The sequence below is a fragment of the Eleutherodactylus coqui genome, chromosome 1, assembly GCF_035609145.1.
Source record: "Eleutherodactylus coqui strain aEleCoq1 chromosome 1, aEleCoq1.hap1, whole genome shotgun sequence".
Taxonomy (NCBI): Eukaryota; Metazoa; Chordata; class Amphibia; order Anura; family Eleutherodactylidae; genus Eleutherodactylus; species Eleutherodactylus coqui.
In genome coordinates, this window is record NC_089837.1 from 319,915,919 (window position 1) to 319,941,850 (window position 25,932).

General features: G+C 41.1%; 1 protein-coding gene across 1 annotated transcript in view; it reads left to right on the forward strand.

The window, feature by feature from the left end:
* Nucleotides 1-25,714, forward strand: part of COL9A2 (collagen type IX alpha 2 chain) — a 69,806-nt gene extending 44,092 nt beyond the window's left edge. Inside the window, exons 17-32 of the mRNA XM_066575053.1 lie at nt 3,198-3,251; nt 3,417-3,470; nt 3,565-3,618; nt 3,768-3,812; nt 4,943-4,996; nt 5,239-5,292; nt 6,905-6,958; nt 13,042-13,113; nt 13,348-13,383; nt 13,526-13,570; nt 15,114-15,146; nt 15,234-15,380; nt 15,561-15,615; nt 18,891-19,079; nt 21,045-21,122; nt 21,306-25,714. Of these exons, the coding sequence (XP_066431150.1) occupies nt 3,198-3,251; nt 3,417-3,470; nt 3,565-3,618; nt 3,768-3,812; nt 4,943-4,996; nt 5,239-5,292; nt 6,905-6,958; nt 13,042-13,113; nt 13,348-13,383; nt 13,526-13,570; nt 15,114-15,146; nt 15,234-15,380; nt 15,561-15,615; nt 18,891-19,079; nt 21,045-21,122; nt 21,306-21,502 (1,221 nt within the window). The 3' untranslated portion in view covers nt 21,503-25,714. The remainder of the gene's footprint in view (nt 1-3,197; nt 3,252-3,416; nt 3,471-3,564; nt 3,619-3,767; nt 3,813-4,942; nt 4,997-5,238; nt 5,293-6,904; nt 6,959-13,041; nt 13,114-13,347; nt 13,384-13,525; nt 13,571-15,113; nt 15,147-15,233; nt 15,381-15,560; nt 15,616-18,890; nt 19,080-21,044; nt 21,123-21,305) is intronic.
* The last annotated feature ends 218 nt before the right edge of the window (nt 25,715-25,932 follow it).

A 25,932-nucleotide genomic window follows, 5' to 3' on the forward strand; every position in this document is an offset into this window, starting at 1 on the left:
TCGGCCCAATGCAAGCCTTTTTTTTATTTTGCAATCTTAGCAGTGGCTTTCTTATTGATACTTCTCTTCACAGCTGAAATGGAAACTTATTTTAGTCTTTGCTGCATTAAGCTGTGCTTGAAGATTTTGTGCTATGAGGCGCTGATCATCTGCACTGTTTATTCTTAAAAACCTGTCATCTAATTTTGGAGTGGCCTTTGGTCTGACAGACCTCTTTTTCTGTCAGAGTTTCCTCCAGTTTTCATGTGCCTTTTGATGGGATAGGAAACTATACTGACTGCTAGCTTGGCTTTATTGGCAATTTCTCTGTAGGATAGACCTACACTTCTAAGGGTTATAATTAGAGATGAGTGAGCACCAAAATGCTCGGGTGCTCGTTACTCGAGTCGAACTTTCAGTGATGCTCGAGAGTTCGTTTCGAGTAACGAACCCCATTGAAGTCAATGGGCGACTCGAGTATTTTTGTATATCGCCGATGCTCGCTAAGGTTTTCATTTGTGAAAATCTGGGCAATTCAATAAAGTGATGGGAACGACACAGAAACGGATAGGGCAAGCGAGGGGTTACATGTTGGGCTGCATCTCAAGTTCCCAGGTCCCACTATTAAGCCACAATAGTGGCAAGAGTGAGACCCCCCCCCCGCACTGTCAGCGTAAAGATCGTTCTCCTCTGCCACAGCTGTAACACCTGTGGCAGAGAAGAATGATGTTAGCCCATTGAATTCAATGGAGCAGGCAATACAGCCAGCTCCATAGAAAGCAATGGGCTGCCGGCGATCGCGGGATGAATTGTCGGGACGGGCTTAAATATATAAGCCCTTCCCTGCAATTCATCCAGAAATGTGTAAAAATAAAAAAAATATATATACTCACCTTGTCCCGGCAAACGGAGTTCAGCGCGGCCGGCTGCAGTCCTCCTGAACTGCTCTGAACAGCTGTGAGTAGTATTCAGCAGCCGGGGATTTAAAATCCCCGCCTGCTGAATGAGCTGCCTCTGATTGGTCACAGCCTGACCAATCAGAGGCAGATCTCACTCACACCCATTCATGAATTCATGAATGGGTGTGAGTGAGACCTGCCTCTGATTGGCTCAGCGCTAAGCCAATCAGGGGCAGGTCTGACTCACACCCCCTTCACACCCACTGCAGGCCGGCCGAGCTGAACTCCGTCTGCTGGGACAAGGTGAGTATATATATATTTTTTATTTTTACACATTTCTGGATGAATTGCAGGGAAGGGCTTATATATTTAAGCCCTTCCCGACAATTCATCCTGCGATCGCCGGCAGCCCATTGCTTTTAATGGAGCTGGCTGTATTGCCGGCTCCATTAAATTCAATGGGCTAACATCGTTCTGCCGGGACAAGGTGAGTATGTATTTTTTTTAGTTTTACACATTTCTGGATGAATTGCAGGGAAGGGCTTATACATTTAAGCCCTTCCCGACAATTCATCCCGCGATCGCCGGGATCAGTGGTCAGTGCTCGTTTAATCGAGACGAGTACCGCGTGGTGCTCGTCTCGAGTAACGAGCATCTCGAGCACCCTAATACTCGAACGAGCATCAAGCTCGGACGAGTATGCTCGCTCATCTCTAGTTATAATTGTCTATTTTTCGTCTTTGATGAACTGCCGTTTTCTTGCCATTATGATAGCAATGTGATCTGTCCTGAAGAGTAAACCTGTCCAAATCCTGTCCTAGAGGGTGTTGTAATGCAGTCTGTTCCAGCATTGGTTTTGTAGAATCAAAGGCTTTGAAAGTAATCTTCAAAAGTTGAGATATCTATAGAAATAGATGCCCTCTTCTGTGGCCCTACAAAGTAATAACGTCCCATTCTGTGGCCCAAAAAGTAATTGTGTCTCTTTCTGCAGCCCCAGTTAGATATCATACCCCATTCTGTACACCCATTTAGATATGGTGTCCCCTTCTGTAGCACCCCCTTCAGATATAAATAATGTACCAACTCACTCCAGGTTTAATAGAAAGGAGTGTAGCACAGTCCTAGAGTAGTGGATGAACACCTATATAAACCAGGTGAATAAAACTGAACCCACGCTGCTGCTTCTATCTGAAAGAGCAAACATACATAGAGGTCTAGTGCAAGACTTTATAAAAAAAAGCGGGTGTAAAAGTAACTTATCTAGAACAGCTTGTTTCCTGCACTCTAGGCACTTCAGTCTTAACTGGCACTAGTTTAATTGTGAAACAAGAATAAAAGCCGCCTGTAGTGAAACACCCTCAGCAAAGTAAAATCCTACATGTGTTTATTGTATTCACAAGAAAGTAAGAGAAACTAGCATGTAGTAAGCCCAATGTAAGTAAAGACAACCTGTGCACAGTGCTGCCGAATATGTATGCACTATACAAATAGTCAAATAAATAATAGCAAGGAACAACATCTCATGTCATGGAGTACATTGTGTGCAGGAGACTTAGGCCGGCTTTACACGGGTGAGCTGGATTCAACATGCGAGATCCCGCAGCGGATTTGCATTATCTGTATTGCGGATGACCACAGTGGCTCGCCGTCGGCCATGTGCAATATAGATACTTTGTTTTCAATATTTGTATTTTCTGCGCTGTTGCTAGGCGGTGACGCAGGTACCTGCGGCCCATATGCAATATTAATTGCGTATGGGCTGCGGGTTGGACGGCCTCCATTGACTTCAATGAAGGCAGTCCGCATGGAGTTCGCAACAAAATAGAGCATGTCTCGAGTGTGAGCGAAAAACCAAAAGTACATACCTTTCAATGCGTGCGATCTGCTGTGGTTCCTCCACACGGACGCTGATCGCAGTAGGAATCTGGTCGTGTGAAGCCGGCCTGAGGGGTGCAGTTGGCTGTGTAGTGCAGAGTAGGGAAGTGTCCAGCTGTAGCAGTCTTGTGTGTAAAATTGGGAGTAGTTTCGACTGCTGCTGGAGATTTGCGAATGGAGCCTTCTGAGTCAAAGAGAGGGTTGCCACATGGCCAGTCATGGTTACTTAAATTATTTTTTACCGGCAAATAACATTGCTGGTAAAAAAAATAAATATCGGCATCGGCCTTTTGACCTATTTCCCTTTCAGGTGGCTACCCTAACAATACCTGAAACCAAGATTTAGTAGATACTAAAAAGTATATACTATAATCTAATATCTAGTTTGTGTAGTTTATGTTTCCATTTATGCATTATTAAATCAATAACAAATTTCTGTTGCAGGGTGCTCGCGGAATTACTGGACAAATTGGAGCAATGGGACCAAAGGGCAAAAATGTAAGTTTTGCTAACATAAAACTATTCTAAATGGCAAGTAGAAAGGGGATTCTTGTATAAGAATCAATAGAAAACTCAAAACTCTAAACTAGACAGATACATATGATGTCTGATCACAATAGCATTTCCCAATATCTGAAAAGATTTTCAATCTGCCATCTACAGGGCCTACCTGGTATTGATGGCAAGGATGGTACCCCTGGTATTCCTGGATTAAAGGTGGGTACCTATATGATCTTCTTTGTTTATATCACTATTCATTCTTCCCTTTATGTATTATTTTTTTTATAATTCTGTTTTCTCCCATGTCTAGGGCAGCCCTGGCCAAAATGGCATTCCTGGTTCTCCTGGTCATCAAGGGTTACCTGTAAGCACCCTGTGTACCTTTCTAAAACTATTTGTGGCATTTATTTACTTCTGGATGTGTTATTCATATTTTACTTGTACCCTTTGTTCTATACAAAAATATGGAGTTCAACTTTTCACAAAATAAGTTGCCTTCTGTATGTCTTCTAGGGTTTACCTGGTCAGCCTGGCACTAAAGGTGGAATTGGACAAAAGGTTTGTGGTTGATATGTTTAACTCTGTTTTTCATGTTCGTATTCTAGAAGGTGAAAAAGTCAATTAGCAATGACATGTCATCATACTCTGTAGCATTTGATATTATTTTGCCCCCTTGTTATCTATTTGATGGGGAGCAGGGGTAATAATACAAATGTTGTAACCTGAGGTCTTTTGTCTTGTACTAGATAGTAAGATAATACTCTTATTACTGCCATAAACTCCTCTATTGGAATATATATAATTCACAATACCTACACCTCCATGTGTGTACAGCTCAACAAGAAGCACTAAAGAAACAGTCTTTTCATCAATCCTTCTGATGTCAGTTCATGCCCATGTATAAGGAAACAGCATATTGTGCCATCCTTGCACCGCACACAGCACATCTGTATAGAGGCACGAGAGTCACAAATGAAACTCACCCTATTATTTCTCTAAGTACTGTTATACCCTAAAATGTGGAGAAAAAGTGGAAAATCCACCTTGTTAAGGGAGACCCCACCCCAAAATGTTCCTTTTATGGAGAAAGATTTTGGGACCATGGTTCACTACCTTCTAGGAACATCCTAAGGTCTCTATTGTTCTCACGTGTCATTATAAATGGACATGAACTTACATCAGAAGTGAAAGGAACAAGCCTGAAGTACTTACCAAGCCTGGTATAAAAATATTGCATTTTGGGTCCAGACAGGATTGTGCTCTCATGTATATAGTAAATAGACTGCATAGCTCACACGAGCACCGCCGCCCCTTCAATCACCTGATTGATGGGTGTCCCAGGTGGCAGACCACCACTGATTACATATTGATGGCTAGTCTTGAGGATAAGCTATTCACTTTTAAAACCCGGATAACTCTTTTAAATCACTGAACATTTAAGCTAAATGTTACTAAACAGTTAACTGTTTCATGTTTAGTAATGGTATTACAAGATAGAGGATAAGTGACAAAAGTTTATTTTCACAATGTGTAAACTTATTGCAGCTTGACGAAAATGTAAATAGAAATGTTAACAGCTTTAGTTAATTATTAAGAAGCTCATTGGCATTGTTTATCTTGTTAATAATATTATACATTCCATTCATAAACTAAGAGACTGTAACCTGCCATGTGCTTGTTTCTCACAGGGAGAATCAGGCTCTCGTGGAGAACCAGGATTCAATGGAGCACCTGGAGGGCTGGTAAATACAGATAATGGGCTATGTATATTTTATTCTACATAGTACATCTTATTACATTCCTTTCACAAAAATGTAAGCAAACATATCACCATATCATCAAATTCTACATTCGGAATTCAGCTAACCATCGCCACCTAGAGAGCAGATTATCATGAACAATCTTTACGAAAATGGTAACATTACACTATGTCTTATAAAATGATAAAACAGGAAATTCACTTTAGTTCATCTATATTTACTAGGGAGAAAGAGGTCCACCTGGAGAAATTGGTCCCAGAGGCGTTGTTGGTATAAAAGTAAGTAAATATTAGTACATTAAATACGTTACTCTTCTCATTAGCACAACTTAATTATCTGGCATATTACCGTATTTTTCGCTTTATAAGACGCACCTGATGATAAGACGCACCTAAGTTTTAGAGGAGGAAAATAGGAAAAAAATATTTGGAACTCCCCCAGACCAGGCAGTTAGTCAGGTAATACATGAGGAATAAAGAGCAGTAGTACCAACTCAGAATGAAGTATATAAAACTTGTTAACCTGCCATTCAAAATCCAGGAAAGCTCAGTGTAAATGTAATGGTGATCTTATTACTTATCCGGAGCCCTGAATGTCATGTTTGACTAGTTATAGCAATGCATGTGGTATGCATGCTTGCATAACTCTGCAGTTGGCATTCAGAATTCTGAAAGAGCTGAGTGACAACGTAATGATGATTCCATTAGTTGTCACTCAACTTTCCATGATCCTGCATGGCATTTCTCATTATGGTTATGTATGGTGTATAAATGTGTGCATAACTAAGCACAAATATATACACCATACATGCAGCTCTCTCCCACCTTTGCTATGTAGCCAATAGATAAGTAAGTGTTGTCCATTTGCTCAGATGTCATGGTGTCGAGCAGCAGCAATGACCCCGGCTACAGGCTACAGGTCCTCTGATCTCTGCTTTATGTCCTTCCCAACCTCATCAGAGAGCTCAGGAAAATACCAGCCTAAGGCCTTAGTCACACGGGCGTAAATACGCGCGTATATACGCGCGTATATACTCGCGTATATACGCGCGTAAAAAAACCGCGTGACCATGACCATTGCCACCAATATGTTCTATCTTTTGTAGGTGCGTTTTTACGCGCGTATTTACGCCCGTGGGTTTTTATGCGCGTATATACGCGCGTATTTACGCCCGTGTGACTAAGGCCTGAGGGGTGCAACCATGGACCAAGATGGCATGATCCCCCTACAGCTGACTGATGAGGGGGAGCAGAAGTTCCCTCTCATTAATGAGCTGTTTCTACGAGCATCAGGTGCTGCTACAGATCGTACCTGCAATGTTTATCAGACTGTCAGCCCCATAGCAGGAGCCGTCTGCCCGTACAACAGCTCCCCGCTACTCCCCGCCTCCAGCAATCAGCTGTTTTTGGCTGCTCTGCTCTCCTGCTGTTTCTCCACCCCCAGCAATCAGCTGTTGTTGGCTGCTCTGCTCTCCTGCTGCCTGCTGTTTCCCCGCCCCCAGCAATCAGCTGTTGTCGGCTGCTCTGCTCTCCTGCTGTTTCCCCGCCCCCAGCAATCAGCTGTTGTCGGCTGCTCTGCTCTACTGCTGTTTCCCCACCCCCAGCAATCAGCTGTTGTCGGCCGCTTTGCTCTCCTGTTTGTATACAAAGGGCCGGCAGCTCAGTGAGAAGGATCTGCGATCCTTTTCAGCTGCCGGTCAGGTCAGATCTCAGCATGTTCGCTCTATAGGACGCACTGACTTTTTCCACCCACTGTGGAGGGGAAAAAAGTGCGTCTTATAGAGCGAAAAATACGGTATTTCATGCCTATAAACACTAAAATGTCCTAACTTTGTCCTCAGTAGATAGTTAGACTGCTTGTAATAATATTCCTACCATTTTTTCTCCGTAGGGAGACTGTGGTGAAAGAGGAGAAGTTGGGCCTAGTGGACTAGAAGGGAAAGTAGTAAGTATTTGTTTATTTGAAGTCAATAACTGAAAGGAGAATGAAAAATCCTGTCACTATCTGATAAGATCCTGGTGTACGATTATCAGACATAATGGGGCAGCCCGTTAGCATTTAAGAATTTTCATAAAGGTTATGGTGCAGTGCTGTTAAATAGTTTTGGATGCATCATTGCTGTTTTCCACTAGAGGGCACTACATAGTCAATTTTAACATATCTAAGGTACCATATATTATATTGATTTAATTAATTCTAATTGATTCTAATTATATAAAAGGTTGTGCAAAGCCTGCACATTTTATATGTTCAAAGAAAAGCTAAAATGTTACCCATCTTTTCTTACCAATTTACTTTTAGTCATGATGGAAAATAGCAAAAGGGAACTGAAGCGTCAAAGGGAGCAAGAAAATATTTTGTAATTTATGAATTAACAATAAACTTCTGCCTTTATGGTGAAAGTTTGAACAGACAAATTAAATTGGAGGTAGACTAAGGAAAGAGCACCTTTTTCCTCGGTCTAATACTTCCACTTGGGCCAGTGTCTTCTCCAGCAGAAGGGAGAGCTACACAATAAGGTGATTACAAGTGGGAGGATCAATTACTTACCTTCTGGATTTCAGGTACACAGCACGCAAAGGCCCTTTTACATGCAACGATTATCGCTCAAAATGGCTGTTTTTTAGCTTGCATAAAAATTATTGTCGAGCCACTCAAAATTACGTTCCATTTGAATGGAATTCCCGAAGTCTTTTGAGCGGCTTGCCGACTTGAGGGGAGTACACAATGTACTCATTGTTATCGCCTTGCATACACAATGAGTACATTGTTTTCTCATGCTGGTAGAAGACAATGGAATCCTGTTTGACAGATAATCCCCTGCATAAACACACACCCACCTGAGCAAACAATTCCTATTAAGTTTACTTTAGCTAATGAGGGAAATGGAGATAATTAAAAGCCATTATCTGTATGTGTAATATAATGAAAAAATGGCAGTTTATTCAGTTGTGTGGACGTTTTAGCGATAATCATTGCGTGTAAAAGGGCCTTAAGATGTATTGACATGACTATAAGTGAATGGCATATATGCATAGCCATTAACCAGGCATAATATAAACTCTGTAAAAAAAAACTATCCAATTAAGGTCTAGCTCTGCTATTTCCTAATAAGCAACTTTGGCAAATGCATTTACAGCTATGTCTAGCTTTTTAGTATTTAAAGGTGTATTATGTATAATGATGAAAAGCTCAACGGCCGTCAGCCATTACATATCCTTATAGCATTGTAACCTATGAAAAGGAGCTTAGTAGCTGTGCCTGGAAAAATGCAGTCTACATAAAATCAACTGTATTGACAAGGAACTCACGCAGTCCAAGGAACACCGGAGCAGAGAGAACCAATTCAGATACTCTTATAACCATATAAGATATGGTCTTATCATTTTGGTCTGTTTTGCTCAAGGGTTTTCACTCAGAAATATACTTTTCTATGCCCATTCAATAATCAAGATTATTTAATAATTTAACAACTTGTCAGGTCCTGTTAATGATGAATTAACTCCTTTGTGACATCGACTGTATATATACGATGTATCTGCATGAAACTTGTATGTGGCGGCTGCCTACTGTGTTAGACGGCTGACATCTGGCCACAACAGCTGGGATTACAGATAACTCCCTTAGATGCCGCAGTGAATGCTGAGTGAGCCATTTATGTGGTTAGACAGAGAGTTGGGCTTTCTCTATTTTGGGATTATTCCTTCTCCTGATGCAATTTCGGGAAGTTTAACAGTTGTCATGGCAGCCAAAGTCTTAGTGAAGGCCTCCAGGTCTGCTATCCTAATACTTCTACTACACCCTGCCCATGAAGGGGTGATTGAGAGCTGAGGAACAATACACTACAATACAGAAGTATTGCAATGTATTGTACAAGAAAACATATGTTTTAAAGTCCCATTAGAGGACTAAATGAGTGTAAGAAAATTTTAAAACTATTTAAAAATATATATACATAAAATATTAAAAGTAAAACACTAAAGATGAGCGAACGTGTCCGTTACGGACACATCCGCACCCGGACACCGGCTTTGCCGAACACTGCAGTGTTCGCGCGTAAAGGTCCGGGTGCCGCCGGGGGGCGGGGAGATGCGCGGCGGCGCGGGCGGCAGTAGCGGGGAACAGGGGGGAGCCCTCTCTCTCTCCCTCTCCCCCCCACTCCCCGCCGCACCCCCCCGCGCTGCCACGGCGGCCCCCGAACTTTTTCGCCCGAACACTGAAGTGTTCGCAAAGTTCGGTGTTCGGGCGAAAAAGGGGCGGGGCCGAACGTGTTCGCTCATCTCTATAAAACACCCTTTTCCCTTTTTCTGAATAAGAATGTACACAATTAAAAATTGCTTCATGTATCATGTGCAAAAAAGTCCAAACTAATAGAATAAAAGATTACCCAAGAAGTAGAATGAAAAAATGATCACAAAATCCCACTGATGATACTAAAAGTTACACATTTCCCTGCAAAAGCAAATAGATTTTTTTTTTTACATTTTTCGGTACATTATATAGCACATTAAATGCTACCATTAAAAAATACATCTTGTCTGGCAAAAAACAATCCCTCATACAGCTTTGTTGATGGAAAAATATAGTTATGGCTTTTGGAAAGAGAGGATGAAAAAAACAAAACATTAAAGGGGTTAAAGGAATGTATTGCAATTCGTGCATTTCTTAAATCTGGTATGTTCTGATTTTGCTTTAATGACATCTTGCATTTGAGCTGTGAAGGACTCCACAAGTTTGTGTAAAGGCTAATAGTGTTCTTGCATGATTTCATAATTTAAGATAAGAATGTTATAAAGAGTATATTGTGATCCTACTGAATGCTTGGCTTCCTTACTCCTAAAGTGCTATACAGGTTGAGGTCAGGTGACTGTTAAGGGAAGCTCTTCACAATCAGCCATCCTTGCTCTTGTTTGGTCTTCATGGAATTCTGACAAATATTTGATGTGGCTTTTGGGTCATTATTTGCTTGACAAAGATCCAAACTATTGTTAGGATGTTGGCATTTGGGTGTAGGAGCACAAAATGCTTCCAAACTTGCATATGCTTAACATGTTTAAGTGCTGTTCTGATACATTGTGGTATCAACCTCTTTTCTTTGTCTATTTACATTAATCATTCTGTTATAGCTATAAATATCAAATTTGAATGTATCAGTAAAAAGGACTTCTTTCATTGGTGAACTGTGAAATACTGTTATATCCCAGCACTTTGCCTTAAACAACTGCTGCTCCTCCAACTCGAGCACTTTAGCTGTAGACTTTTGAGAGTGTTTTTGCTCATCTGAGCCTCGCGCTCTTCAATCAGTATATTCTGGAGCTTATTTACTGTTCAAAATACAGTATATTTCTGGATGCAAATTGCGTCTGAAAACTGACTTACAAGTTTTGCCCCACATTTACTATCTGTTGTCAGACACTTTTGAACACTTTTCCCTACTCGTCTGAAAAGGTCCTGGCTTTGTAAAAAGGGTGTGTGGCCTAAATCGTGCTACAAATTGCAACAAAATTGTGGTGCAATTTTTGACGTAAAGCAAGCCAACTGATAGATGGTGTATAAATTTTGACAGTCTTAAAAATTAATCAGATTAACAATCCAGTATGAGTCACTGTGATAAACTGGCACATTTTAAGACGGTCTTAGTTTGCACTGTCTAGCCTTTACAGTATTAGTAAATGTATTGTATTGCTCTTCTGAGGATGTAGTCCTGTTTAAACCATCTAATTCACAGCACAGTTAATCCAGTATCCACAAAGCTTTTTAAAGTACCATGCAGAGATCCCCTCAAACTTTTAGCCGAGCTCCACTCCAGATTTGGTGTCAGGAAAGCCCTTATTTGCATAGAGTAACTTCTTGACTAATGGCATTTTCCTTTAGTTATGATACCGTATTTTCCACTATCACAGTGCACTGTGCTATTATGAAATGTTCTCTCAAATCCACCTGAGGAATTGAAATGTGTCAGAGCCAAGGGTTTATATATACAGCAAAAGAAGTGACTGGCAGCATATGCGGATGTAGAAAGCACAAAGACTTTTTATTGCCCCATCACAATAAAAGTAAAAGCGACGTTTCGGCCGTGGTGGCCTTCCTCAAGCTTATATCATATAAGGGTTTATATATAATCTGTCTGTGCATGCTTACCAAATTGGGTAAATCAAAATCATTGGCTTTGGAATTGGATCACCTAAATCTATCTCTCCAGCATTGGTCACTGTGTAACAGTTTTCTGACCACTTGCATTATTTTGCCAACCATATGCTACCGTCTTAATGGCAGAAGTGAACTGCAGAAGAAAGCTAAATGTATGTTCAGTAATAGAGATGAGCGAGCATACTCGTCCGAGCTTGATGCTCGTTCGAGTATTAGGGTGCTCGAGATGCTCGTTACTCGAGACGAGCACCACGTCTCGATTAAACGAGCACTGACCATTGAATTCAATGGAGCCGGCAATACAGCTGGCTCCATTGAAAGCAATGGGCTGCCGGCGAGCGCGGGATGTATTTTCGGGAAGAGCTTAAAAATATAAGCCCTTACCTGAAAATTATCCTAAAATGTGTAAAAGAAAAAAATAGAAACGGGCTGGAGCTGTCCAGCGCATTGAATTCAATGGAGCCGGCAATATAGCCGGCTCCATTGAAAGCAATGCGCTGCGGGCGATCTCACGATGAATTTTCGGGAAGGGCTTAAATATATAAGCCCTTCCCTGCAATTCATCCAGAATTGTGTAGAAATAAAAAAATATATATACTCACCTGGTCCCGGCAGACGGAGTTCAGCCGCGGCCGGCTTCAGTTCTCCTGAACTGCTCTCTGTAGTATTCAGCAGCCGGGGATTTAAAATCCCCGCCTGCTGAATGAGCTGCCTCTGATTTGTCACAGCCTGACCAATCAGAGGCAGCTCTCACTCACACCCATTCATGAATTCATGAATGACAGCTGAGAGCTGCCCCTGATTGGCTCATCGCTGAGCCAATCAGAGGCAGCACTCACTCACCCATTCATGAATTCATGAATGGGTGTGAGTGAGAGCTGCCTCTGATTGGTCAGGCTGTGACCAATCAGAGGCAGTTCATTCAGCAGGCGGGGATTTTAAATCCCCGGCTGCTGAATACTACAGAGAGCAGTTCAGGAGAACTGAAGCCGGCCGCGGCTGAACTCCGTCTGCCAGGACCAGGTGAGTATATATTTTTTTTTATTTCTACACAATTCTGGATGAATTGCAGGGAAGGGCTTATATATTTAAGCCCTTCCCGAAAATTCATCGTGAGATCGCCCGCAGCGCATTGCTTTCAATGGAGCCGGCTATATTGCCGGCTCCATTGAATTCAATGCGCTGGACAGCTCCGGCCCGTTTCTATTTTTTTCTTTTACACATTTTAGGATGATTTTCAGGTAAGGGCTTATATTTTTAAGCCCTTCCCGAAAATACATCCCGCGCTCGCCGGCAGCCCATTGCTTTCAATGGAGCCGGCTGTATTGCCAGCTCCATTGAATTCAATGGGCTAACATCGTTCTTCTCTGCCACAGCTGTTACAGCTGTGGCAGAGGAGAACAATCTTTATGCTGACAGTGCAGGGGGGGGGTCTCACTCTTGCCACTATTGTGGCTTAATAGTGAGACCTCGGAGCCCGAAATGCAGCCCTGCATGTTGCTCCTCGCCTGCCCTACCCATTTCTGTGTTTTTTACATGACTTTGGTGATTTGCTAAGGTTTTCACAAATGAAAACCTTAGCGGAGCACCAGTCATATACAAAAATGCTCGAGTCGCCCATTGACTTCAATGGGGTTCGTTACTCGAAACGAACTCTCGAGCATCACTGAAAGTTCGACTCAAGTAACGAGCACTCGAGCATTTTGGTGCTCGCTCATCTCTATTCAGTAATAAAAAAGTCAGGTGCATATGTAGCTGGTAGTTGTAGCATACAGATGACTATCCCGTTTGGATAAACCTTTTTCAAATATCTGCCTCAGACTAGAAGCTTTGTGATCTGGGCTGTGTCAAATTATGCATATTTCTTATTTTCTTAGGGAGCAAAGGGTGAACAAGGTCCTCCAGGCATCCCAGGACCACAGGGTATTCCTGGAGTAAAAGGAGACAAGGTAAACACATGGTAATTTAGGATTATTCCGAATAGAAACAATCTTCTTTTCGTGTTTGCTTCTCTGCTAATTAAAAATAAACAATTGTACTGTAATCCTAGAATTTTAACAGGATTTAAAACTGAAGGGGATGAGTAATCTATTATATAATACCATCGAGTACTGTCAAATGCATATTGTAGCTACTGATGACTGTTTTGAACAAACCCACTTATGTCTTCCTTTATGCCCCAGGGCTTCCTTGGAAAGGTTGGAGGAAAGGGCGATGTGGTATGTATGTTCTAATGTTTTTCAATCAGTAATCATGTGCTTGTCTATCTGTGTATACCTACAAACTGTAGTCAAGCATCATTTTCTTATCTTAGTTTACAGTTACTTGTACATAATGCTAAAACATGCTGTTTGTCTGTAGGGTGATCCAGGAGTCGAAGGCTTAGGTGGTGAGAAGGGAGATAAGGTGAGTTAACCTACTGCATAATGGCATTTAAATGTTATAGAGTTGGGGTATCCTACATAGGACCCCCTTTATGAGCCAGGATGTTCTGGTGAACTTTGAGTGGTCCTTGTATTACAGGGCCACTGTTCATTCAGCACTGAAGGGATAATGCCTGGTTGGCCGAGGCTTTTCACAGCAAAATCTCCTGATTGCCAAAGGTGCAAAAAGTGGGACCCGTGCACCACATTCTGAATGGGGTTGTGCCTGCTGACCAGGGGCATAGCTAAAAACTCATGTACCATGGTAAAAAGTTCAGCTTGGCCCATGAAATTTCCTTCAGTCTGTAGCTTGTTCATAACTTTCCACTGCATCACTGGGTCTTTTAAAGGGACTCTGTCATCAGATTCATGCTGAACCATGGGCAGCATGAACCTGATTCACAGATGCCAATGAAGCACAAAGGGGGTAATGGGCATCTTTGTATTGAGTTTGTGTTGCCTGTGGTTTGGGCAGCATAAATCTGATGACAGAATCCCTTTCAGTGACCCCATTGGTGCAGCACTAACAGAGTCAGAAGCCTAAAAATCTCAAGATATGTGTTTTGTTCCTCCAAAAGTAATGAGTATACACACACATCATAGACAGCCTAAGATGACTTGTATAACAGCGGATTTAGATACAATGGCTCTGCTGTGACTCAAAATAATACAGTCATTAAATAATAGTCAGATAATAGTTCTACACAGTCAGGTGGGTGACACACTACTGTCACGTAAAAGGGATGTGTGCCTTGGCCTGACCATGGATTTCCTGACCTAAACTCTGATTGGAGCAAGGCTATGAAGGCAGCATGGGAAGTGCGGGAGAGGAAGTTGTAGCCAGTGCAGTACTGGCAGAATGGCTACTTAGGACCCCTGTATGTGGATTACAAACAGAAGTGCAGCAATAAATCTAACAGGAAATTGCTATATATGAAGTTCTTTGTTATACAAGTAGGGTGACCGAAGGGAGCCTTTGTGTCAAAACAACTCAGTAGGTTTAATTGCTTTGATTTAATCAATTTTATTAGCTTTGCCAGTTTTATGACAAACCCAAGTCTGCTCCATCTATGTAACAGCTTTTGTGCATTTCACAAACTGAGCTCTGCTACCTTTTTATATAATGTTTGCATCACATATTACTCACTGACTATACACAGTATTCAGAGAACAGAAATGTCATGTGGGAAATATATATGTTTGAGCTAATCTATGTCCATATGGGCAATGTGCATGATATAAACACAATATTATACAATTTTAAAATATACTAATGATCACCTTCATTTATATAGCACATGCATACTACGGAGCAAACCAAGTGCTAAGAAATCTGGCTACATCAAAAGCTCTTATTAACATTCATTTATAGGGGGTTTCAGAGGTAGCAATTTCAATATTTCCCCTAACCATGTAATCTCTGGCATTAGGTGAAGGCCCAGGTAAACTTTTGTAACTCACAAAATAATGCTGTCTAAGAATGCTCAATGTTTAGCCATACGGCTTAAGGTATGTCTGTTTTTTAGGGCGAGTCTGGTGAGCCAGGTCCCAAGGGGCAGGTACGTTTGCTTGTATATGTGATGTTTTGTGTTATTTACAGTTGTTAACAGCTTAAAGGTTAAATGCTTTTTTATGCCTCTTTACAGCAAGGTGTACACGGAGAACTTGGTTATACAGGTCCCACAGGAGATCCTGGCCAGCCTGGAATACAAGGCCTTGCAGGGCTACCAGGACCAAGAGGACTTCATGGAGAGCGGGGTGTCCCTGGGATGCCTGGACGCCCAGGAGTTTCTGTAAGTAAAATCAAAATGTTCTTAAATGACCAGGACAGTATTAACTTAAGTGGTAACTCATAAATATTAATCAACTAAGGAAGCCAGACAGCCATATCTAGGACACGCAAATCTCAAAGTGACATCATGACTTTCACAGCATTCTGCCTGATAAGGTTCCAGTAATATCTTTTCTTTCAGGGAAGAGATGCAGGAGATCAACACATAGTTGAAGTTGTTCTGAAAATGTTACAAGGTGAGTACTTCTAAGATAAGCTAAATACGAAAGAGGTTACAAAGAGTGTTCAGATGTTGCTGATTGGTAAAAATGCTCATGTTACTATTGTTAGAATAAGCTATTTAAAGAGGCTGCCTGTAAGTAACTTTTCACACAAATGCAGGTGGCGGGGGAATGACTATATACAGTAGTATAATACTGTAAGTGGCCATCTTGAACAATATGATGTAGTAAGTGTTTATCTTCAATAGTAATAAACAGTAAGAGACACTTACATGATGAATTCCTGAAGCACATGGAATGGCAGATTTATCAATAATATTGTTGGTTTAGTGGTGGTTTCTGTTTATTAAAAACGACTCCTGATAATTGTATTTATTAATAAGGCTTGTTAGAAAATGGGTACATAGTATGCAAGGCAGAAAAAAGACAAATGTCTATCCATTTCAGGCTATTTCCACCCCCTTATTGATCTAGAGCAGTGTTGGCGAACCTTTTAGAGATCAAGTGCCCAAACTGCAACCCAAAATCCACTTATTTATCTCAAAGTGCCAAGACTTTGGGGGGTGGGGCTTATCATGACGTATGATTTTAAATCCGTCATTATAAAAAGGATAGGGCTGTTTCAAAATAGACAAGGTTTTGACTGCTTTTTGGATGCGGAAATTGCCACAGAAATTTCCGTTGAGGACATTCTGCAGCATTTCTGCCAGGTGTAAACATACCCTAGCAGTAATAGTGACCCCCAGAGCGACCCCAGCGGTAATTGTGACATCCCACAGTGGCCCCAGTAGTAATAGTGACATCCCACAGTGCCTCTAGTGGTAATAGTGACATCCCACAGTGGCTCCAGTGGTAATAGTGACATCCCACAGTGGCCCCATTGGTAATAGTGACATCCCACAGTGGCATCAGTAGTATGGTAATAGTGACATCCCATAATGGCCCAGTAGTAATAGTGACGTCCCACAGAGGCCCCAGTAGTAATAGTGACATTCCACAGTGGCCCCAGTAGTAATGCTATTATTCCTGGGGCTGTAATACGGGGACACTATTACTAATAGTATCCCTTATACTAGCCCCAATAGTGATAGTGCCCTCTTGAGACTCATATTCTTACCCCCTCCTCCTCGTCGAAGCGCCACTGCTCCTCTGCACGTCAGTGTGTGCTGCTGGACACCTCCTCCCCTGCTCTCGCGGAACCATGGAGGAGACATCAGGGGAGTGGGAGGAAGATCCTGGCTGCACAATGACATCGCAGTGTGCGCCAGGATCAGCGCCGCTAGCAGTGCCACTGAGTGAATACCAGCAGGGGAGCTGCAGCACCCCAACTGGTATTCACTACCATGGTGAGCAGCCGCCGGCGCACATGCTAGCAGAGAGGGCTCTGCGTGCCTCCTCTGGTACGTGTGCCATAGGTTTGTCACCACTGATCTAGAGGAAGGAAACCTCTCCCCCTTCCCCAATGAGGCAGAAGCCAATTTACCCCATTTGGTGAGAAAAAATCCTTCCCAACTCCATAATGGCAATCAGAATAATCCCTGGATCAATGTTTGAAAGTTCCTACCTGAGTCCAAAACCTGGATCACCAAACCTGCTGGTTATTTAATGTCTATATCCTGTAATATCATAGCGGTCTAGAAAGACATCTAGTCCCCTCTTGAACTCCTCCATTGATTTTGCCATCACCACTTCTTCAGCAGAGAGTTTCACAGTCTCACTGCTCTTACAGTAAAGAACCCCCTTTTGTGTTGGTGATGAAACCTGCTTTCTTCTAGACGTAGAGGATGCCCTCTTGTTACCGTCGCAATCCTAGGTATAAGCAGTTCATGGTAGAGATGCTTGTATTGTCCCTTAATGTATTTATGTTTGTATATATAATAATAATCTTTATTTGTATAGCGCTAACGTATTTTGCAGCACTTTCAAAGCATGGGGGAACAAAAACAGTACGACAATTACATGTTGTACACAATTATTTGGAGACAGACGAGGTGGGGGTGATATAGGAGGTACAGGGGCAGGAGATGAGGCACGGGGGAACACAAACAATATGGAAATTATGTGTGGTATTTAATTATCAGGAAACAAAACAGGGGTGGGGTGATAAGGAGGTACAGGGGCAGAAAATGTATAAAAAAGCCAAAGTGGAGGGTGTGGGGAAGGGCAAGGGGCATGTTGTAGGGAGGGGGGGGGGGGGGTATGTGTTTGTAAGACGCAATTCTGGAATTCAGAAACTTGTGCCACCAGCCGTGATCAATGAGCCATGCCCTGTCAAGCTCTTTTTAAATATATTCTGAAAAGTTTTATAAATATGCTAGGTACTGCCTGTAACAGTTTCCCCCAGTTATATAGCTGCCTCATGCTGATAAATAGACTTCCTGCATTACTAACTCATCATCACCAAAAGAAGTCCATAGATGTGACCAGATTCCTGGATGTACTTTATCATTTACAGTCTATTATTGCAGCATAACTCTTGTGACTAGAGATGAGCGAATATACTCGTTTCGAGTAATTACTCGATCGAGCACCGCGATTTTTGAGTACTTCCGTACTCGGGTGAAAAGATTCAGGGGGAGCCGGGGGGCGGGGGAGGCGTGGCGGAGCGGGGGGTAGCAGCGGGGAACAGGGGGGGAGCCCTCTCTCTCTCCCTCTCCCCCCCTTCCCGCTGCAACCCCCCACTCACCCACGGCGCCCTCCGAATCTTTTCACCCGAGTAAGGAAGTACTCGAAAATCGCGGCGCTCGGGCGAAAAAGGGGCGTGGCCGAGTAGGTTCGCTCATCTCTACTTGTGACCTTTGACTTCTGGCAACTAACCAAATACTGTTTGTTTTTAATTTTCTGTCTACTTTTTGTTCAGAATTTCCTCTCTACTAATGGACCATCCAGGATCCTCGGTGGCATTATTCTTTGATAGTATCTATTCGTGTTCATCTATGCAGTTGCATGCTTTTTAGACTGCACCACAAAAAAATAGCTATTTTCATTTATAGAATTTTGCAGGTTTTAGTGTTTTTCTAATAATTTGTCATTATGACAAGTTTTTTATAGAATTAATAATGGATGTGTTGGAGAGTAATGGAATGGAAATGCATTGAAGACACAACTGCCAATTGCTTGTCTCACAATAATCTATATATATTTTATCTTGTATATAGTATTGATGTTCAATAGTTTAATGTTAAAATATCAAGGATGATCAATGTTGTTTCACTTGGAGCTAGTTCCAGATAACAAAATACATTTCGTCTGTTACTGTGTTTCAAAAAACTTTTTTCCTTTTATCACAGAGCAATTAGCAGATGTAGCTGTCAGTGCTAAGAGAGCAGCCCTTGGCGGAGCTGGGGTAATGGGACCACCTGGACCTCCTGGCCCAGCAGGCCCTCCGGGAGAACAGGGAGAACATGGACCACAAGGGCCTCGCGGTATCCCTGGACTTTTGGGGGTTATGGGCCAAATTGGAAATACAGGACCCAAAGGTTTGTACAGTTTTATATGTAGAATTAGCAAAGAGAAATTAACATAAAGCATAACATTTTTTTATAGCCTGTATACTAATTAAATGAATTACAGTAAGCTAATGTATGTAAATTAATTTGTTCAAATTCCTGTCCCTGATGCTAACACTGAAGGCAGAAAGCCGAATGAGCAGATACCCTGTTCATCTTTCACTTATTTAACCCATTAAGGACCAAGCACTGTAAATTTATGGTGCTTGGTCCTGGGCTTAAAGCCCAGCCATATGTAAAATTACGGTGGGGATTAAAGCCTCCTGCTTCTGCACTCAATCAGAAGTAGGACGAGTTGTCAGCTGTCAGTCACAGCTGATAACCCAGAACAGGAGGGGAAAGTGGGTTTTAACCTTTACTGCCTCCTCTTTTATTTAGTACACAGCGCTCAATGAGTGATATGTACTAAAAAGGAAAGTGGAAATCTTTCTTCCATTACGTGAGCTGGCAGTCAGTGACTGTCGGGTGACCTCTGGCACAGCAGAGTTACAGGGTCCCACAGACCCTGATCAGCTCTGCCAGTGACTAATGTCACTACAGGGGAATGTTTTTCCCTGTAACTGGGGCTCCTATGGATGCCTCAACTACAGTGGAAAAATGTCAAATAAAAAAAAACATGTGAATGTCCCCCAGAGGTCTTATATGACATCATGGGGGACATAGATAGTAAAAAGAATAATTACATAAATAAGGGGAAAAAAATACAGAATAAAACAACAATATATACATAAGAAAGAAAATAACCCAAAGCCGACACCAACCAAAACCGTCACTTTATGTTTCCTATAGTCGAAAACCATACATATTATGTATCAAAACGTCCAAAAAAAAATGAGGAATCCGTTCCTATTTTTTATTTTAGCAAAAATATACACATTTTAAAAAAATATATATATATATAAATGTTGGAAAAAATCATTTCTTTTAGCTTTTTACCCCCAATAAAACTAAAAAACTTTAAAAAGTCAGTGAAAGTAAAAAAAATCTCCCTATATGTCACAGGGGAAAAAATCCACTGCAAAATAATTTTGGTCGGTGAAGGAAAAAATAGGGCAGTAAAATTACCACCATGGGTAAAATCCCTAAAAAGGGTCTGGTCCTTAAGGTACAAAACAGCCTGGTCCTTAAAGGGTTAAAGCATATCTGAATTTTCAAAAGATTTTCTAAACTATAACAGGTTCTGCTTACCCTCCGATTTGCTGCTGTTTGCACCCTGTTTCATGTTTTTAAGTTCTGAATTTCAGGTGGTCTTCCCCATTTTTGCTATTCCACTGTTTTAGATCCACTTTCAGGCAGAGGGCATGTAACAAGCCTACTACTCTGCCAGTAGTTCATTATCCTGTACTTCCTTTCCCTCACTCATGTTGCATTGCTCTGTCTCTGATCCAATCAGCAGTAAGGCAGTATCTAAATCCCTGCCTCTCTGCTTTCCAGGGACAATTCAGGTATTCAGAGATATTCTAGCCAAATGGTTAGTAAACTTAATATAATGTACGCACTTTATCACACACACATATCCTATAACAGTAGGGGAGGAAGAGACTGCAGACACAGTGTCTGCAGATCTGTCAGCCTGTGAATGTAGGGAGCAGCCTGTGAAGATAGCACCCCTCATCCTAGCATTCCAGTAACTACAAAAGCTCAATCCCTAGCAATAGGCACTGTATTGCAGGGAGACTCCTAGTGGCAGCAGCTTTAAACTTCATATTAAACAACAATATTTTTAATGAAAGAATACTACAAGATTGATGACGTTATTACAGAAGTTGTCAGAAAATTTAGTACCCCTTTAAATTACATTTCCACCAAAGCTACTAATAGGAATTCACACTGGAAAACCTCATCAGTTAAAGCTCAGAAAGTACTACACTTCTATGTGAAATAGACAAGTTTCAATATTTGCATAAGGTTAAAGATTTTAATGAATTCTTCTAGGTAAACGTGGAGAGAAGGGAGATTGGGGACAGCAGGGCCGTGGACACGAAGGTCTTCCAGGACCTCATGGAATTACAGGTGAGACTAGCACAGATGTTCTTTGATCTGATTATTCTCTAATTATTCTAGTGTACTTTCGCTTCTGATTAAGAATTTTAATCTCATTCAGGGGTGATGTTACATGTATAAACATCAATTCTTTGAAAAAAAGACCTGGAAGATGTTGCATTGCAAATTAATAAAGATTTTTTTGTTCCTTAGGTGTGCCTGGCATTCCTGGTCAGGCCATTGATGGAAAAGATGGGGATAGAGGCCCAGAGGGTGCTGCCGGAGAACCTGGTAGACCTGGCTTCCCTGGACCAGCAGGTCTACCAGGATTTTGTGAAGCAGCAGCATGTTTGGCAGCATCTGCATATGCCCCAGCCTCTCTGACGGAACCTGGCGCCATCAAAGGTTAATCATCATAGTGTGCTTTTCAAATATTCCCCAGGACAGAAGAGATGAACTGAAAATTTCAGAGTAACATCAAATGGAACCAATTTCCTGCTGGATAGGCCCACACCCCAAATAAACCATCACAATGGGCCTTTACAGCAGAGATGAGGTTATTGTGAGCAGCAGAACCATTAACTTTGGGAGGAACAAAAGAGAATTTCCAATATTCATTTAATTAATTTCTTAATCAGTGAACATGTACTTTAAACCACTTTCCTCCTAAACACTGACCTCAACACTATCCTGTCTTTTCCACATTCTATGGATAATTGGAGATGTGTCTGAATGCAATGATGGCTTTGGAGGATGTCTAGTCATACCCACCAGTGGACATATAAAGCAATGTATATTTGTGTTTGATACTGCAGACTTCAATGAAGCCATACTGCACTCATATCTGTCCACTCTTCTAAAGGAAGGGGCAATTGGAAATGCCTTAACCCGAATTGTCAGTGTTCCAAAAGGTTATCACTTCTGTTTTGGAAAAAAAAAGAAATATAGTTTCATGATTGTTTTTTCCTTTATTTCTGTGATTTTTATTTGGACGCATATTATATACACAGACAGGTGAAGGCACCGACATGTCATCAGGGGGTTCATAGACTAGAGTAAAATGATGTTTATTCCAGTTATGCTTACTGTTGTCTTAACAGTCTGGAAACCTGTTAAGTTAGGCATCCCCTCTATCGTATATGTACGGCATGTCTAGGTAGGAAAGACACATTATAATTCTTAATTACAGAACTAAACTTATGTATGAGCAGTTCCTGAATCAGCGGCATTGGACACAGCATCTGCACATGAGATTTCCTTTTTTTCAGTCTAGTATGCAAATGGTCGATGACATCATGAAGTTGCAAATGACATAAGCCATAATGTACAAGAAAACATCAGTGCAGCAATCTCAGAGTCCTACAAGCTTTGTATACATGTGGATTATATATCCCAGAATGTATTTGATGTTTTATGACTTCTGGTGAGATTTGGCCTTCTTTGATGTGATTATGTCACAGGCATGTGTTTTTCATGTATGTGATTGTTTGCTTTTCTCTAACAATATGAAAGAGCAGTTTGTATTGCATTGTTGCATTTGTGAATGTCTTATCATATCTGTCACCATATTCCCCTTATGTGTGTGTCTTGTAGGTGTGTCTGTTATCTTGTATGTTATGTCTTTTCTGTTTGTTATGTGTGATACTTTCTTCAACTGTTGTAATTGGTATGTTTTCTTCCTGTTTCCTTGTGACGTCATTTTTGTCTGTGCTTTGTGTCTATAGAAATTTGTGTTACAGTGGCTACGTTTCTCATGCTACATGTTTCTCATACTACATGTCTCTCGTGCTACATGTTTCTCGTGCTACATGTTTCTCCTGCTACATGTTTCTCCTGCTACATGTTTCTCGTACTACATGTTTCCCCTGCTACATGTTCTCCATACTACTTTTCCCCTGCTACATGTTTTTTATGCTACATGTTTCCCTTGCTACATGTTTCTCGTGCTACATGTTTCTCCTGCTACATGTTTCTCCTGCTACATTTTTCTCGTACTACATGATTCTTGTGCTACATGTTTCCCCTGCTACATGTGTCTCGTGCTACATGTTTCTCGTACTACATGTTTCTCATACTAAATGTTTCTTGTACTACATGTTTCTCCTGCTACACGTTTCTCGTACTACATGTTTCCCCTGCTACATGTTTCTCGTTCTACATGTTTCTTGTGCTACATGTTTCTCCTGCTACATGTTTCTCCTGCTACATGTTTCTCGTGCTACATGTTTCTCATACTACATGTTTCTCCTGCTACATGTTTCTCGTACTACATGTTTCCCTGCTACATGTTTCTCATGCTACATGTTTCTCGTACTACATGTTTCTTGTGCTACATGTTTCTCGTACTACATGTTTCTCGTCCTACATGTTTCTCGCACTACATATTTCTCCTGCTGCATGTTTCTTGTACTACATGTTTCTCCTGCTACATGTTTCTCCTGCTACATGTTTCTCGTGCTACATGTTTCTCCTGCTACATGTTTCTTATGCTTCATGTTTTTTGCAATTCTGTATTATTGTGTATTTGTTGTCTTTATGTGTATTCCATGTTTCAGACATATTGGACAGGTCTCATGTCTGTAGGTTTTTCTGTATTTAATGTGCTTCAGTTTGCTCTTCCTGCTTCTAAGCCAAACAGTCTACGTTCCTGTATCCTTTTGTATTCATACAATTAAAGAAGCAGTCCCCTGATTTTTTTCATTCATTATGTAGCCAGCCTCCCACTATATATATAAATCAGCTAGTCTTACCTTGTTTAGTTATCCCTTTCTATCTGAAAAATTCCCTTCAGTTGGACCCCCTAGAGAATTTCTAACCTTTTTGAAGAAGGGGTTACTACTAGACCTTGTACCACACATGCTGTTCTAATGGGCGACATAAACTATCACATTACTGCTGATGATTAGAGGCTTCTGTCACAAAGTTATAATGAAGATAATGATAGTTCAGCCTCCTGACTGTATACTTATGGTCTTTAGTTTATTTAGGTGAATATAAAGGTTAATGATATTTACACTATCCTCCCAGTAGGCAGAAATGGTTTCAGCATAGCATTAGTTAGTGACTATGCATCATTGGATTGTTATGAAAGTGAAAGTAACATCAAGACGATGCTTGACAAGCACTACATGAAAGTCAGTACAATGTACAGAAAAGACCTCTAGAATGTGACAGGCAAAGCAGGTGAGGGGGTCAGGAATGGAAAAATGTGTTTTCAGGGAACGCTTCTTTAATGTGTTTGTGTGTCTTTGTCTCAATGACCTATCTTTTTTGTTTGTATGCCCTGTGGGGAAAGGCGGAGCATGTACTGTATTTGGTATATCAAGTTGCTTGAGATCTTCTGGCACTCCTCATCTTTTGTCTTGCAATGTTTTTTGTACTATGCTACAAACCACTTATGTCTTTACACATTCTGCTTGACATCTTGCTCTTGTTGGTTCACTCACTGTCTATTGTTGTGTTCACTATTCTTCTTGTATCATTGTGCTTATGACATAACACCATCGATTAGAGGCAAATTCACTTAAGTGAGTTGTCTAAGTTATAGTTTAAAGATAAAAGCCCTTCTCCATGAAGTAAAATAACAAATAGTGATATACTCACCTCTTCCTGCTCCTGCTATGTTCCACACCGATGCTCGATCCTATGTGCCTGTGTTTGTTTACAGGCTGCAGTCCCACACTGTTTATGGGACGTCACAGGTGCTGCAGCCAATAACAGAGCTCGGCAACTGAGCACTGAGCTCTGTAATTGGCTGCAGCACCTGTGATGACGATGCATAGCCTGGGGCAGCCTGTAAATATGATGTCAGAGGGGAGATCTGGAGCATTGTCGTGGGACACTGTGGGAGCGGGGATAGGGGTGTATATCACTATTTGTTATTTTACTCCATGCAGAAGGACTTTAGCCTTTAAACTCTAACTTGAATCTGTGAAATACTGCATATGGCCCATGCTTGTATTTTATAATACTAACATTTGAAACATTCACTATGGCTCAGGCATAGGCAATAGAACTGCCAATATACAATATGTAGTATAAGGAAATAACTAGTAAATGTCACTCGTTTAATGTAAAAACCAAGCGGTAGGTGGTGCCTGTGTTCCAGTATGTAGTTAGATGAGAACAATGTGCTTAGTCACCTGGTGTCTATGTATCAGAAATAGATTAAAACTATATGTCCTCTAGTATGTATTAAGAGATGATAGGTTAGTCTACTGAAGTTAGTGCTTTAGGAGGTCAAAGGTAAATGTTCTTTATTAGGCCCCATTGTCATTCAAACCTAATTTAATCTAAAGTCAATTTTTCTTCTACATTCTGCACATTATGCAAATTTACCTCACCCCCACACCCTTTCCTTTTACTAGTTTTTTCAATTAAATTTTAGGTATAGGCCCTTCTGATAAAAGTTCATGTTTGTTAAACTGTTATTTAAGTGTGTTTGTGTTTTATTTCCAATTCACAATACTTAAACTGTCCATAGCTGAGTGGTTGTACTATACTATGCCACCAAGGCCTTCTTCTAATGTTCCTCTAAATGTAAATCTATGTAAATGATTATTTTATAAATAACTGAAAGAATAATTTTTGCGTAAACAATGAATAAAGCAAATTGGGGTGTAGTTTTTTCTGCGCTTGCTGTGAGTTGTGCTTTTCACTGTTTATTAGTTACACAGTTATGCTTCAAAGTGTTTAATTATAATCAGGAAGTGGATAATGACTGACTAAATCACTGACTGAATCACTGATGGACTCACTGACTGACTCGCCAATAATTCTCTAACTTTCTGGTGTCGTACAAACGTGAAATTTGGCACGAACATTCTTTAAGTCATAAATA